General features: G+C 40.1%; 2 protein-coding genes across 2 annotated transcripts in view; one reads left to right on the forward strand and one right to left on the reverse strand.

Moving 5' to 3' along the window:
• The window catches only part of SPATA17 (spermatogenesis associated 17), a gene marked incomplete at both ends in the record, with an annotated part of 93,912 nt that extends 82,337 nt beyond the window's left edge, over nt 1–11,575 (reverse strand). The window contains 4 exon segments of the mRNA XM_082481644.1: nt 3,539–3,620; nt 5,683–5,772; nt 11,470–11,551; nt 11,554–11,575. Coding sequence (XP_082337770.1) covers nt 3,539–3,620; nt 5,683–5,772; nt 11,470–11,551; nt 11,554–11,575 — 276 coding nt within the window.
• A 402-nt stretch (nt 11,576–11,977) lies between these two features.
• Nucleotides 11,978–14,983, forward strand: part of GPATCH2 (G-patch domain containing 2) — a 125,486-nt gene continuing 122,480 nt past the window's right edge. Inside the window, exon 1 of the mRNA XM_082481432.1 lies at nt 11,978–12,048. Within this exon, the coding sequence (XP_082337558.1) occupies nt 11,993–12,048 (56 nt within the window). The 5' untranslated portion in view covers nt 11,978–11,992. The remainder of the gene's footprint in view (nt 12,049–14,983) is intronic.

The raw sequence follows: 14,983 nt of genomic DNA on the forward strand, positions 1-14,983 counted from the left end.
CTAAAGGGAGAAAAAGGTGCCTTTTTATCTGCTACTTGTATGGTTTTCAGGTTAGCTTCCAATCAAGCTCTCCTATTTAGTCCTCTCCAATCAAAGAGACAACAAGCATAAAATAAAGCATTTGAGGGAAAAAGGTGGTTTTCTATGCTGATTGCTGTAAGCTTGCTGGTGAGATTCTGTTTCTCTACAGCCCTAACTTATGTTGGATAAGTACTGATATCCAGAAACTGGATGAATTCATGGTCTGATTTAGAATGTGTATATTAAGTGTGGGCTTGCACAATTTTTTGTCCTATGTTATTCCACAGACTTCAGATTTGGCAAGGGCTTGTCAGTTTTGTCCATTTGAAAAACTACATGTGAACCAGGCTTTATTGGTTAAAGTCTTTTTTTATTTTTATTTTCAGAAATATATTTCAAGAACAGAAAGCTGAGGGGTTTTTATGATGCTAGCTATCTCAGCTTGGCTATTACAGAAAATCTCTGCTAATTTGAAAGACTATCTTAAAATGTAACTTTCAGAGTGTTTTTTAAGAAAAGAGGGCAAAAGAATAAAGAAGTAATAAAGAGATGAGGTAAAAGACCTCCAATTTCATAGATGCATAGAGCAATTGAGGTTGGCAAGGAACTCTGGAGCTCCAAACCATATTGTTCAAAGCAGGGTCAATTACAGCAAGTTGTGCAGGGCCTTGTTCAGTTGGGTTTTGAGTATCTCCGAGGACGGAGACTCTACAAAAACAGCTTCCACTCTCTGGGCAACCCATTCCAGTATTTGATCACCCTCACAGTAAAAAAGATTCTTTCTTATCTTTGAGTGGAATTTGCTGTATTTCAGTTTGTGCCCACTGCGTCTCATCCAGTCACTGAGCACCAACTCCAGACGCTGTTGCAGGCATTATCTTACTATCTCACCTACAAAGCACCACTCAGAACAGTGCAATGGACAGTAGGCATAGTGGTGATGTGTTCATTTTGTGTCTTACCTGGGCATCCCTGTTTTTACAATCTTTATATATAAAAATAAGTCTCTGAAGTGACAACATTCTGTTCAAACTAGAAAACTGATTACTATTAACAAAGAAATTAGCATTTGAATATGGAGCGGGCAAAAGATAGCTCCTAACAATTTGGGGGAATTGAAAAATATGTAAACTGGCCACCATCAGACCTTTGTCCTGCTTAAGCCCTCCTAAAGACCTAATGATCAGATGCCAAAAACTGACATGACTCTTATTCTCATCTTGAAAAACACAGAAACACATAAATCATCTTGTTTCCAAAGTGAAATTCACCACTCTACAATATCTAGAACTTGTTGTCATGAGATGAATTCACCTAAAATATTGCCTGAAGCATATCTAAGCCATCCATAAGCATTTGTCTATCCTCCTCTTAAAAACAGAATCACAGAATCACAGAATGGTCAGGGTTGGAAGGGACCTCTGGAGATCATCTAGTCCAACCCCCCTGCCAGAGCAGGGTCACCTACAACAGGTTGCACAGGACAGCGTCCAGGCGGGTTTTGAACGTCTCCAGAGTGGGAGACTCCACAACCTCTCTGGGCAGCCTGTTCCAGTGCTCCACTACCCTCAAAGTGAAGAAGTTCCTCCTCATGTTAAGATGGAACTTCCTATGTTCAAGCTTGTGCCCATTACCCCTCGTCCTATCAATGGGCACCACTGAAAAAAGACTCCTCCCATCCCTCTGGCATCCTCCCTTTAAGTATTTGAAAGCATTAATAAGATCGCCCCTCATTCTTCTTTTCTCTAGACTAAAGAGACCCAAGTTCCTCAGCCTTTCCTCATATGAAAGATGTTCTAATCCCCTAATCATCTTTGTAGCCCTCTCCAGCAGATCCCTGTCTTTCTTGAACTGGGGAGCCCAGAACTGGACGCAGTACTCCAGATGCGGCCTCACCAGGGCAGAGTAGAGGGGGAGGATGACCTCCCTCGACCTGCTGGCCACACTCTTTTTGATGCACCCCAGGATGCCATTGGCCCTCTTGGCCGCCAGGACACATTCCTGGCTCATGGTCATCCTGTTGTCCACCAAGACTCCCAGGTCCCTTTCCACAGAGCTGCTCTCCAGGAGGTCAGCCCCCAACCTGTACTGATGCGTGGGGTTATTCCTCCCCAGATGCAGTACCCTACATTTACCCTTGTTGAATTTCATTAGGTTCCTCCCTGCCCAACTCTCCACCCTGTCCAGGTCACGCTGTAAAGCAGCATAGCCTTCTGGCGTGTCAGCCACTCCTCCCAGGTTAATGTCATCAGCAAACTTGCTGATGGTACACTCTATCCCTCTAAACATGCAGTAGAGGTAGTTACACAAGATCTTTTGGCAGTATGTGTCAATGTTTCACATAAAGTTGATTTCTTCCTTCCCTTTTCTCAGTGGCTGCATGGATCCTTTCTTCTCATTAACAAATTTTAACATACGTTAACATTATCATGTCTCTCTTCTTCTACAGAAGCTTTTCTAGATTAAACAAACCTTCCCTAAACTCAGGGACAATATTCAACTGAAGTCCCCTGTTTTTTTAAAGCAGGACCCAATCCAACCATGCAGCTATCTGCCTGGTATTCAAAAATCAGTGTTTTAGAAGACAGACTAAAAACCATAGCCTGAAAGGATGACTCATAATTTATTTGTTAAGCCAGGTAAATAGGAAGAGAGAAAATCTTTAATTAGATTACTGATAGACTTGGGGGAAAAATAGACAAGCTTTCAGGCATGCAAGTCCTGCTACTTGGAAACATAGCTTAGTAGGAGGTACTTAGGACTTTAGCCTGTAATATATGAGTTATTTGGCCTCAGTTTTTTTGCTTTTTCTTGACTTGTCTGTTTTGACTGAAACACAACAACTTAACTTAAAATTAGTCAAGAATAAATGACTAACGAGTTTAAAAGGACTGCAAAATATTAACATAAATTGATAAATTAGTGAAGCAAACTACATATTAAAAACTTAATTGTTTTATGTTAAAGGTAAAGTAGTTTCTTCTTAATCTCCTAAACCTGTTAACAGAGGTTTTAGCTTGTGTGCTATCATACACTTTTGCTATCTTCAAGTCTTTCAAGGGAATTAGATTGACTGTGATCTGCTGTGTGCCTTAAGGCAAAACCTCAAATACTTCAAGGTTCATTAAGTAAGAAATTTAAACCACTAAAACATAGAACAGCAATGTGTAGACATATTGGCTTATTTTATTTTCAGAATTAAAAGTTCTGCCAGGAAAAAACGCACCCTGAAAAGCTCCAATCCTGCAATCAGCATCATGCGGGCAGGCTTCTGCATGAGCAGATCTCATTGCTAGTTTGGGCACTAATACTCCAGAGCTGCAAACACTTAAACACGGGCTTAATTTGACTGTTACGAGTAGGCTTACTGAAATAAATGGTGCTTTTCATGATAGTAAAGTATGTGTCTGTGTCTATAAAGGATCAAGTTTCAGCTTTTTAATTTCAAGACCAGTGAATGAATTACTTCACGTGTTCTATAAATAACCAAACAAAATTTTTAAAGCTAGTTTTCTACCTCCACCATTTTTCTGAAGTATCTTCTGCTTCGATAACCTCTCCACCACTTCTGTATAATAATCACCATTTTGTTCAGATATCTAAAATGAAATATATTAACAAAATTATGATTATTTTGAGACTTCACAATATAACTATATTTTTTCCTAATATTAAAAATAACATAGTGTATTATCCATACTTATTCCAAACAGAAGGCCATTGCAAACATACTTTATACATATACATGTATGTATATATACATATGCACACACATACACACTTATAAACCAATATATACATGTATTTATACATACACATATACTTTGCGTTTGGAAATAATGGGTTACTGCAAGCTTATGTATATACTATCTCAGTTATCATTACAAAATTTTAATGAAATAGACTTACAAACATAATTTGCATGATAAAGGATTGTATTTTCATGGATTGTTTTAACCAATGTATCTGACCAGTTCAGAATTTTTTTCAGTCACATGCAACATTTTCACAGCTTTACAAATTTTAAATATTTGACAAAACTCACAGATATCTGGAATTTTTAGATTAGTTTTTTGCTTTCATAAAATTACACCTAGCTTAATTGTAAGTAAATCTTTACACCGATTTATTTTTTATAAATATATACACTTTATTATGCTACTAAAAATTCCATAATTGATGTCTCACATCAATTTTGCAGAAAATAATGCAATCATTATTTTGGGACTGCCTAGAAAAAGCTATTAAGGGGACCATTCATATCACCAAACTACGGACTTCAAAGTTAGAAGCCTTACAGTACAGCTGGAGCCACAGTGGAGGCAGTCTTTGCCAGCAGCTAATTCAAAGGATGTAAATGAGAGGGTAATTCAGAACAGTGACAACAAGCTATACTGAGCCTGTGCTCCTAAGTCAGACGCCCCATCCATCTTTGGAAAGAGGACACTGAGCAGGATCGCTCTGTACACAGTTGCTCTTCTACACTTAGCTGATTTAGTTCTTCTTTCTTGCCCATTACAATTATGTTGTTCTTCTTACATCGGTCATTACTAAATATAAATGTGTGCGTGGAAGAGCATTTTCCTATAGAATTGATTAGCAACGAGACTTGGGTTTTCACTTCTGCAGCATGCTGTTGTTAACTCATGTGCTGGAAACAGAGTGGCACTAACCAACCCTCTCTCTTCATAGGGGCTTTTGACATTGATGGCATAGCTGATATTCCTTGGAGAGCTGAAATACCATGTTCGTTTGCCTGCTGAACACTTGCATGTGATACCTGCATCCTGTGATAACACACTTGAACCAGCAACAGAAAACAAATCACCAGTGTTTTTTTTAACAAGTGCACATAATGGCTGTAACCTATCTTTTTATGAGGGAAATATTGGCTACTAAGTAATCAGTGTTATTTAACCTAATAATTTTTTAGGCTTGATACAGTATGTCTGCATGATACATAATGACTTGCAATAGGCAAGAAGTCAGACTAGAAGATGTAACAATCCCTCTACCTCACAGCCTTAATTTTTATGAAGATACAGAAATTCGAGCATGAGTGACCCATTGGGCTTATGATCATAAAAAATGGAGGAGGGGCTCCTGGGAGAAGGGACCAACCATAGCGTTTCCAAAAAATTTGTATCAATGTCAATATGGCATTTCACAGAACAAAGTAATTGTGCATGATCTCTTATAAAATTATGCAAAGAAAGATTTTTTTAAAATGACCTGGTCAAATCCAGCAGTAGAACTTCTACAATAAGAATCCAGCTACCATACACTCACTAGGCAATTTTTCTGTAACAGCCACAATAACAGACAAAAGAAAAGTCTCTGCAAACAGCATTAGCAGAGGGACATCTTTTTTTTCCCAGTCACGCCAAGATTTCTTAAACAATACTGTGTATCTATTCTGAAGACAGATTATTTCCATGCTACTTATTAGCATCATGCCATTTTAATTTTATGCAGTTCTGAAAATCTAAAACAACTATTTCTTACAGTGCCACAGCATATATTTCATTCTATTTTAAAGCAGAATAAAGACAGGGTTTCTTTTCAAAATGTTCCCATTTTATTAAAAATCAAGTAATATCATGAGAAATTTGGGAAAAAATCAAGATTGAAATACAGATGAAGATAGGCTTAATATACTACCGCAGATAGGCTCGGACTCTGCATCCTCGAAACCAGCTCTGAATTTTGATAGCAGCTTTGTACTCTATTTTTCTGTCTTCATCTACAGATCTGAAAATATAAAAAGTAGTAGTAATAGTTGTCAGTATGGTAAGTTAGTACCAAAGCAGAAAAATTCTTCTAAATATGTCTTACTGTTGCAGTTTATGATCTTTTTCACCAAGTCTTTGACTTTTTAATTCTAGTAGTTCAATAATAGTAAGAACAACATAATTTACATTAGTTGCATAGTATAAAGATAATAAAGATAAAGATTATCACAACTTGTAGATGATGTAAGGTTTGAGAGAGTGTATTTCTTATTCCTATACAATACTGAATATCCATGTCAGCCTGTCATAGACTTCTTCCACTGTAGGTGAAATATATGGATAATGCTTTAATGATAATTAGGCCTGAATTATGACAAAAATCCTGTAGCTAGGTATAAAATTGTATATCTACATGAACGTTAAATAAATTAACTGTGGTCAATATTATCAAGATAAATATCAATTGAATTAATAAGAAGCATATATTAAAGGGAGGATCTAGTTCAAATACATTGTTTTATGACCGATACAAAATATCTTGTTTATTACCTGAATAGTGATAGCATCAATAATGGTGACAGATACACTCCTTGCCTGTAGATTTTTTAAATGAATATGAGCTAATCTTACAGGGGGGAAGTAGAGGATTTAGACCTTTTAGCTAGTTTCTTAGGAAGGAATTTAAAGAGGAGAAATATGAAAAAGAAGAATAGGTGACTGAAGGAAAGTGAGATACAAATGCAAGTTAAAACTATTATGAGTTAGAACATGAAAGCATAGGAAAGAAACTAGATGTGGAAATTTCCAAGCATTAGGAGGCCTGGAATATCAGGGTATGAAATCTTAGAGTGGCTAAAAAGGAAGTCAGGAATTGGAAAAAAAAGCTATTAATTTGGATAGATTCCAAAGGGATGACCATGGGGATCTTTTATATGGAATTATAGTAGTCAATGCAACAGCTTATTGAGTCTTGACAGGACTTTTCACAATGGGAATTCAAAGGCACGGATTTTGGAGATAATGTAGAAATGAAACTGGCAGCGTATTCGCATGTGCTGCAGACAGGCAAGGAAGGAACAAGAGGAAACAAAAGAATTAGAAAATATACTAGGGTTGCAGCACTGATTAATATAGATGCTAGTGGAACTAATGAAAAAGGAAGGATACAGAGAAAGATGAAGAATTTGTTTTTAAGTTACATGAGAAGAAAAGTTAGAAAGTGATACTGGTGAGGCAGCTAAAGGTAAGGATAGATGTAGGAGGAGCATTGATGACTTCAAGGACATTTTCAATAACTATTAGCTGTCAAAGCTTTGTGTCAAATGACATAGTAAAAGGAAAAGGCGTGTGCACAAGGGGAAAAGAAGCACAAGTAAAAGTACCTCATCAGAAAGTCAGAAAATATTTCCAAGAGATAGTCCTTGCTTGCCTCTTTCTGTGACTCTGTCTATTAGGAGAACACTGTTGTGACAAAGCTAGAAGTCACGTAAGGAAAACCATGAGATTAAAGAAATATATGAATCTGGAAAAGACTTTTCAGAGAGTTTAGGAAGAAATCATTACTATGATGAGTTTCAAAGCCAAGGGGTAGAACCCAGCTATGAGATCACCTCTAACTTTTATTTACTTTTTTATTGTTTCAAAATGTCAATAACCGTCAATTCTTTGAACTTAAAATTATATTTTAATTTTCATGGATTTTTTGTTATTCCATTTTTATTAGGAACATATTTACCAGTTAGTTGAATTTGTTACAACTGCCACAAAAGAACAGTTAGGTTACTATTAGTTTTCTTAGCTAGTTGATATTAGTTAACTCTCCTAACAAAGTGTTGTGTCAACAGTAATTACCTCAGTAAACACCAACAAGATTAGTTTTTATCTGATAAATTAGGATTATCCTCATTATATTTCTTGAAAAACTAAACACAGATTTACTACCAGAGGTCAAGAAGCATTAGCTTCATTCATTTTATATCATCTGGTGTAGCACGTGCTCTCAAATCACCCTAAGTGGGCACAAATTTTCATCATCATCTGACATGCATCAGACATGTCTAGTACCTGGAAACTGTGGAAAAAAAGACTTTTTTTTTTATCTAAGATGACAAAATAGGTCAATATCAAAGCTGTCATTTATGCTAGAGAGCTTCTTGTTCCTTGTGCAGCGTCCTAGACTTCATAGGAAGCAGACACCTCCAGATTCCTTTTACCTAGAGGTAAATGATTTTGATTAAAAGGGTATGAGCAATTTGGCCTTGGACAAGCAGCCACAATTACAGTCTGTAAATGAAGGGGCTGTGTCAGAGGTGACAACTCCAAAACCAGCCCTACTCACTTGGCAATAGCAAATCTGCTTCTGGAACAGCAGAAGGCTTCTCTATTACTCCCTGTTAGGTTTTTTAATAGGCATTCTGTCTTGCCTGGCTGAGTCAGTTTAGAAATCCTTGTAAACGATTGAAGCAGACCAACAGATTTGTTTTTCTTACAGTATTGTTCCACAAACACTTTCAACTGGCCTTGCGAGCAGAAGTAGTTTGGGGTATAAGTTGCTCAAGTTGGTATCTGCCTTTCTGATCAGATCGCATAGTTGTCATACTGTTAAGCTTTTAGAATCACACATACTTCTCAAAGACTTTACTGAATGTTAAAAAGGCATACCCAAAGTCAGCATCTGACATATAGATGTTACAATAAATAAAAGTAGGTTCTTAAATAAATAAGTGATAAAATTGTTTAATGCTTAAAATAAGAGAATGCACTAACAGATCCTGTATAATCTAATTCTAGGGCAACTAAAATGATTAAGGGATTGGAGCATCTCCCTTATGAGGAAAGGCTGAGAGAGCTGGGACTCTTTAACCTGGAGAAGAGAAGGCTGAGGGGAGACCTTATTATGGCGTACAAGTATCTAAAGGGTGGGTTGAAGGAGGATGGAGCCAGGCTCTTTTCAATGGTTCCCAGTGACAGGACGAGGGGCAATGGGCACAAGTTAGAACATAGGAAGTTCCGTTCAAATACACAGAAAAACTTCTTTACGGTGAGGGTGACAGAGCACTGGCACAGGCTGCCCAGGGAGGTTGTGGAGTCCCCTTCTCTGGAGATTTTCAAGACCCGCCTGGATGCAGTCCTGAGTAATGTGCTCTAGGCAATCCTGCTTTAGCAGGGGAGTTGGACTAGATGATCTCTAGAGGTCCCTTCCAACTCTGAAACTCTGTGATTTCGTGATTCTGTAATGCTTATCCTGACAGAGTATTTCTCAAGGTGCAGGCTTATGGTATTTTTTGCTTTGTGCCATCATTGGACAAGTCGTTCCCTAGAAAGGTGCTTCCACTAAAAAGTCAGTTTAGGAGACCTCATACCTCTGACATAAACAGAGTTCTGCATAAAGAATGACAGGAATCTTATTAAGATCAGAGGAACATTATTAAGATCAGGTAAACCTGTCTAATCACAACCAACAGGCGAGATATTACAGTCATTGACCTGCCCTAATTTTTAATGGAACAGGTGTACAGTCTTAAAATAGCAAATGCATTTTGAAAGATAAAGAAAGTTTCCTAGTTTGGGGGTTTACTTTAAGGCACTTCAATTACTATGTTCCTCCTGCAACAGTAATTGCTAGTAAGAGTACTTAGTTTTCACCAGGCTTGCTTTAAGTCAAGCTGCTCTGGAGGGTCTATGTGTTCTAGATGTTCTATACAATTCTGCTTTTGGGTCTTGATAGATAGGTAAAGATAGATAGTTAGGTAGGTGCTTTTGTCTTAAAATGTGTTTGACCCACATGGAACGAAATCCTTTAGGTCTTATGATTGGAGGTATTTGCAAACAGGGCAACTCATACAAAAAAAGGTAAATACTTGGTAATCTATATTCTTCTGCAACTTCTGATACTTCAGATCAACCCAGATCTTGTGAGGAATCTGGTATTTCACTGCAGAACACTGACTTAATAAAGTAACCTCTTTTTTTACAGTATCATGTATTTTTGTCTGAATGCCCTCAAACTATTTGTGAATGATGAGTGACTGCAGAGATTACACTGGTTTATGTGCTCACAGCATTCCGGATTTGATAATTTTAACAGATCTATTACATTATGTAGATAAAGCATAGTTCTGAAAGGGAAGTTAAAGCTGTTGTCTGACTTCAAAATACAAATGCTTCAAAAATACTTCAAAGACCACAGCAAATTGGACACAATTTAATGGCCAGAACTTATTTGTTAAGTTTAAAAGTTAAATAATCTACCAAAATCTCTAAACAAGATATTCTGATTTGTTTCATGATTCTACTGAAAGCTGTGTTGAAGTAGTCCAAGGTTTTCACCCTAAAGAACAAAGATCAGATTACTGATCAGCCCTTCAGTTGCTGAGCTGGACTGTTTGAAGCTTCTCATTTAAATTCTCAGTTGAAAATCTGAATTTCAAGAAGCCGATGGATTATAGCCTATTCTTAAAAGGGAAACAATTCGCTTTTGGAAAGCTCTGCCAAAAAACAAATCCCCAAACATCAAGCATGCTGCCCTCCAATGGATTTCCATGTCTGGCTCAGCCTGGTCTTTCTAACCTGCAATATGTGAAATACAAGCATAGTATCCTGTAACTGATGCTCTCTTAGTGAACTGCTGTGTGTACAGCCACAAGAGTACGAGCTGAAGTTCAGGGAAAGAACAGGAAAACACAACACTTTATATGCAGGCAGGACTGGAACTTGGTGTATCTTTTAGTGATGTTAGCAAGCTTTGTTATTCATGCTAATGATGTTGTAATTGGATTCTAAAACAAATGCGTCATTAATTAGAAAAAGAAAAAAAAACACCCTACAACTATGCTAAACATGCTTTTTTTCTGTTTGAGTATTAGCATTGCATGTTCAGCAGCAGCAATACAGCTGAATAAAAGGGTTTAAAGGACAAATCTATGCAACATTAAAACAGCTCTTAAAACATTTTATTTCCTAAAATCTGACCGGGTAAAAGTTGGCCACCACCATCTTGGCAATCAGAAAACTCAGCAGCACAAACTCGGTGAAGACAAGGACAAGGGGTGATCTGATCGACCAGCCCACCGCTCTCTACATGGGACGTTTTTGATTTTTAGTAGAATAAACATGTCCTTAACTTAGCAGGAAAAGACAAAACACGTCCCAGGTACTAGAAAACTGAAGCCGCGTAACCTAATTGAGAAACGAAGCTCGATTTTCAGCAGTATGGGTATGTGGGTATCAAACATCAACACGCTCAGAAGCTGGGGGGGGGGCGGGTGGTGTGGTGTGTGTTTCTCTCTCAAGTAACGAAAAAGAAAAAAAAGTGGTGCCTTTCAACAGGATAAACTCAAAGTCCAGTAAAAGTTACAGATTTGAGCCACCACAGCAGGGGCTCTCGGGCTCAAGAATGAATAAAGTCCTGGGAAGAGGTGCGGCGTCAGAACGGGGGGGGGGGGGGGGGGGGAAGAGGGGAGGCCGGTTCCTGAGGAGGAAGAGGGGAGGCCGGCTCCTGGGGCGTCCGCCCCAAGCTCCTGAGGATCTCCTCAGATCACTCTGGCAATATTTGGGGGGGGGGGGGGGGGAAGGGGTTGCTCTCCTCAAGGTTTTTAAAGCTAAACCGTTTACAGCCGGAGCGCCGCCATCTCGTTGCCGGGGGCTGCCCGCCCCGCCGGCCCCAGCCCAGCGTGAGGAGGTGCGTCCCGCCACACCACCGGCGCGGCCCGGTTACCTCTTCCTACGGAAATACTCCTCCCGCAGCCCCGATAGCCTCGCCTGAAGCCGGGCCAGAGCGACCATACTTCCCCGCCCACTCTCCCTCCCGACGCCGCCACCATGGCAACGGGACCGTACCACTCCGCGCGGGCGCGGGGGTGGCTCTCCCCACCGCGGCCCTGCTGCCAGCGAACGGCGGGGCACCGGCGGCAGCGGCAGCCCAGCGGAGCGGGACCGAGACGGAAGCGGAGCCAAGGCGGGGAGTGCAGGAGGAGAGCCGGCGACCCTGGCCAGCGGTCCGGAGAGGGAGGGGAAAAGGCGAGATGGTCGCGTCCGGCTTCCTGCCGGTGCCGCAGCTGCTTCCGGGCTCTCATCATGGGGGACTGAGAAGCAGCGCCGGCCGCCCGCGTCCTCCCCTGCCGGCCCTCGCCCGCCAGTCCCCGGCGCTGCCGCCGGCCCCCGCCCCGTCTCCTCTCGGCCCAGTCTCTGCGAAGTGGCGCCAGCCTCCCCGGGGAGCGGCCAGGGGAGGCGCCGGGTTCATGTTCCGGGTCGCTGAGCCTACCCCGACCCGAGCTCAGGCGGCGAGAAAGAGCTGGTAAGCCCAGGCCCGGACGACCGGGGGGCGCCGGGGCCTCCCGGAGGGGGGACGGGACGTCTCCGCCGCCCCCTTCTCTCTCGCGGGGGCGGTGCCGGTATTTGGGGGAGGGCATCAGAGACGCCGTCTGCGCGCCTTGGCGGGGGGCTTGGAAACGTGGGGGCAAGCGCTGCCTCTGCCCCTGCCCCGGCCGGCCCTCCCCGCTGCCCGGCGTGCTGCCAGGCCTCGCCCGGCCTCGCCCGGCCTGCGGCTCCCCCCTCCCTCTCCGCTGCTGCTGGTTATGAGGTGGGAGAGGCGTCGGTGCTTTCCTCTCCGCCCAAGGGTTCCGGGGGAAGAGGGGCCGGAGGCCCGGCAGGTGCCCCTGGCACCGCTCTACGGCTGTCGCCGCCTGGGTAGGCGAGCAGTGGGCTGGGGGAAGGGACTTACCCCTCGTTGCTAAAAAAAAAGGACAGCAGGCAAATGATAAATCAAAACTTTTGTCACAAGCTTGTTTAGGGTTTTTTTTGTGTGTATGTTTTTTCTAATTGTGGTAGACCCTCTAAGGCCTAAACCTGTACCTTAGCATATCCTAAACCTGTGTGCTGGAGAAACATCCAGGTAAGTGTGGTTGGTGCTCTGAAGCTATTTTGTTGCAAACCAAGAATCAACAAGTTCAATTCTAGCCAATGAGTAAGGAAAATATGGGTAGTTCTACTGCAATATAGTTTGCAGATTTACTATTTTATGTAATTCTGTATGATAGCATCATGACTCCAAAGGCCATATTGTTTTTATTGTAAAACTGTGAAGAGGGGAAACTGAGTAACAGAATAGAAAAAGGTAAAAGTTAGTTTTGTTAATAGGTCATGGAAGTGCGAAGACTGGTAGTGGAGAGACTTCATGGAAGCTAGACGTCCAAACCAACCAGCTAGGAAACCTTTCATTTCCTTTATGAAATTTTAGGTATCTTGTGATATGTTAGGTATTAACTGATGTGTATAGTTTCTAGTTCATTTCACTTTTACTAATGGAAGTGGAGAGGAGCTGGTGGGGTTTTGTTTGTTTTTTTTTCCTCGAGTGTTGATAATTCGAGGCCTTGAGGCTGTTATGTATACATATTTGTATACATATACTCCTAGAGTTACCAGATCTGAAATAGATTTTCTTTTATGTTTTTCTTGGGGTCTTTTTGGGGGGATGAGGGAGAAGAGGAAGAGAAAGGCTTTGCACTTAGTTTTCTTACATAGGAAACTCCATTCCTCTTCCCCTTCTGCTGATATCACCACTTTTTTCCTGCAGGTATTTTCATAGCTTTTTTACATTTTTCTAAATGAGAAAAAATCCCTCGTCAAAAGTTATTTGCCCAGATAATATATATTTGCTAGATATATTTGCTAGATATCTATCTATAGCTAGATAATAGCTATTTGCTGGTAATGCTGGTAATGAGAATTTGCCTGGTGTAAATGTAACTTTACTTCTGTTTGTGTAATTAGGAACACTTCAGAGAATGTGGTATACTCTAGTGGCAAAAGTATTTTTATTTCAGTACTAATCCTGTATGCACTAGGAATGTTGCCTAAGGCATTTCAAACTTGTATCTGTACTCTGAGAAAGTTTTCATTATATACTTAACCTGTCATTAGTCTTTAAATTTTGCTATTTTGTGTCCACATAAAGTAACGTAGTTCCAGAGGCTTTAACAACAGAGTGCAGCAACACAACATGTGAGAATTTGGCATATTTTTTTGTAATTGTCATCAGACAGTAATGATTTTGTTTGTGCAAATACACTGATCAGAAGAATTCAGTACAGAGAGAATTACTGAAGTCTTATCTATAGGACTGTTGGTTCAGCAGTTCTAAAGGAAGATCTGTTAAAAATCTGACTATTCCTCAGAGCCACTGACTTTTCTTGTACATGTTATTTCAGAAGCTGTCTGTTAAAGGAAACCCATTTGAGTGAGATGCAGGAAAATACTTTTTTCAACATCTAATACTTGATGTAGAAAATAAAGAACTTGTGCTTGCTAAAAACAGTAAGACCCTAAAGAAGTAGATTCAGAACAGCCACAGAGTAAGAATGTTCACTTTGGGTGGTAAAGCTCCTCTGCAGCTGAATGTTTTTCATTTATATTGTGAATACACGTGACAATTTAGGAAGAGTTTGCATTTTAGGTACTTACTGAGCACTCTGATTCTTTTGATAATGATTTTGGTGCTATAGTGTATTACCATCATTTGACAGTTCATGTGATTCTCCACCTTGACAATTAATTAATGAAGTCATACTTCTGAAAACGGTAAGCATACCAGTAAATGGCAACAATGAGATTGGAAGAACCTCTCATGATAAATTGCTCTAAGTTTCATTTCTGGCTGATGAATTCTTCTGTTAGAGCCTTATTAAATACACTCCATGTCAGCATCTTTCTGACTGTATACCATTGCTCTGTACTGAACACTTTTTCACTGTTAAATATGAGTAGACTTGATAGTATTTATTGTTGTGCCTTCTTAGATAAGCAGCAGTTGTAGAAAAGTCAGATGTACTTACTGCAAGTTTGTCTGGCCCTAATTCTTAGGGGGATCAGTGGCATAATTGCTTAATAAAATTCCATCATTTCTCAAATACTAGTAACTTTTTATTGTGTAGGACAAGTGTAGGGAAATTCCAAAAACTTGTCTAAAGAAGTTTCTCAAGTGCAGATTTGGTACCAAGAATTGATGTGTAGTACGTGATTGGAGGAATAAAATGTTGCTAGTAATTGTATGCCATTAAATGTTTGGGAGCTGCATATTTGATATACAAAAGAGTAGAAATGGAACTTTCCAGCAAGTGTAGTAATTATGTCTTTAATTGTAGAATGACTTTAATAAATTTTCATTTTTTTAAGCTCCTTTTGTACTATTTTATTTTGTGAAACTGATTTATATACGCACATAACTGAGTGCA

Source organism: Vanellus vanellus (assembly GCF_965231255.1).
Source record: "Vanellus vanellus genome assembly, chromosome: 3".
Lineage (NCBI taxonomy): Eukaryota > Metazoa > Chordata > Aves > Charadriiformes > Charadriidae > Vanellus > Vanellus vanellus.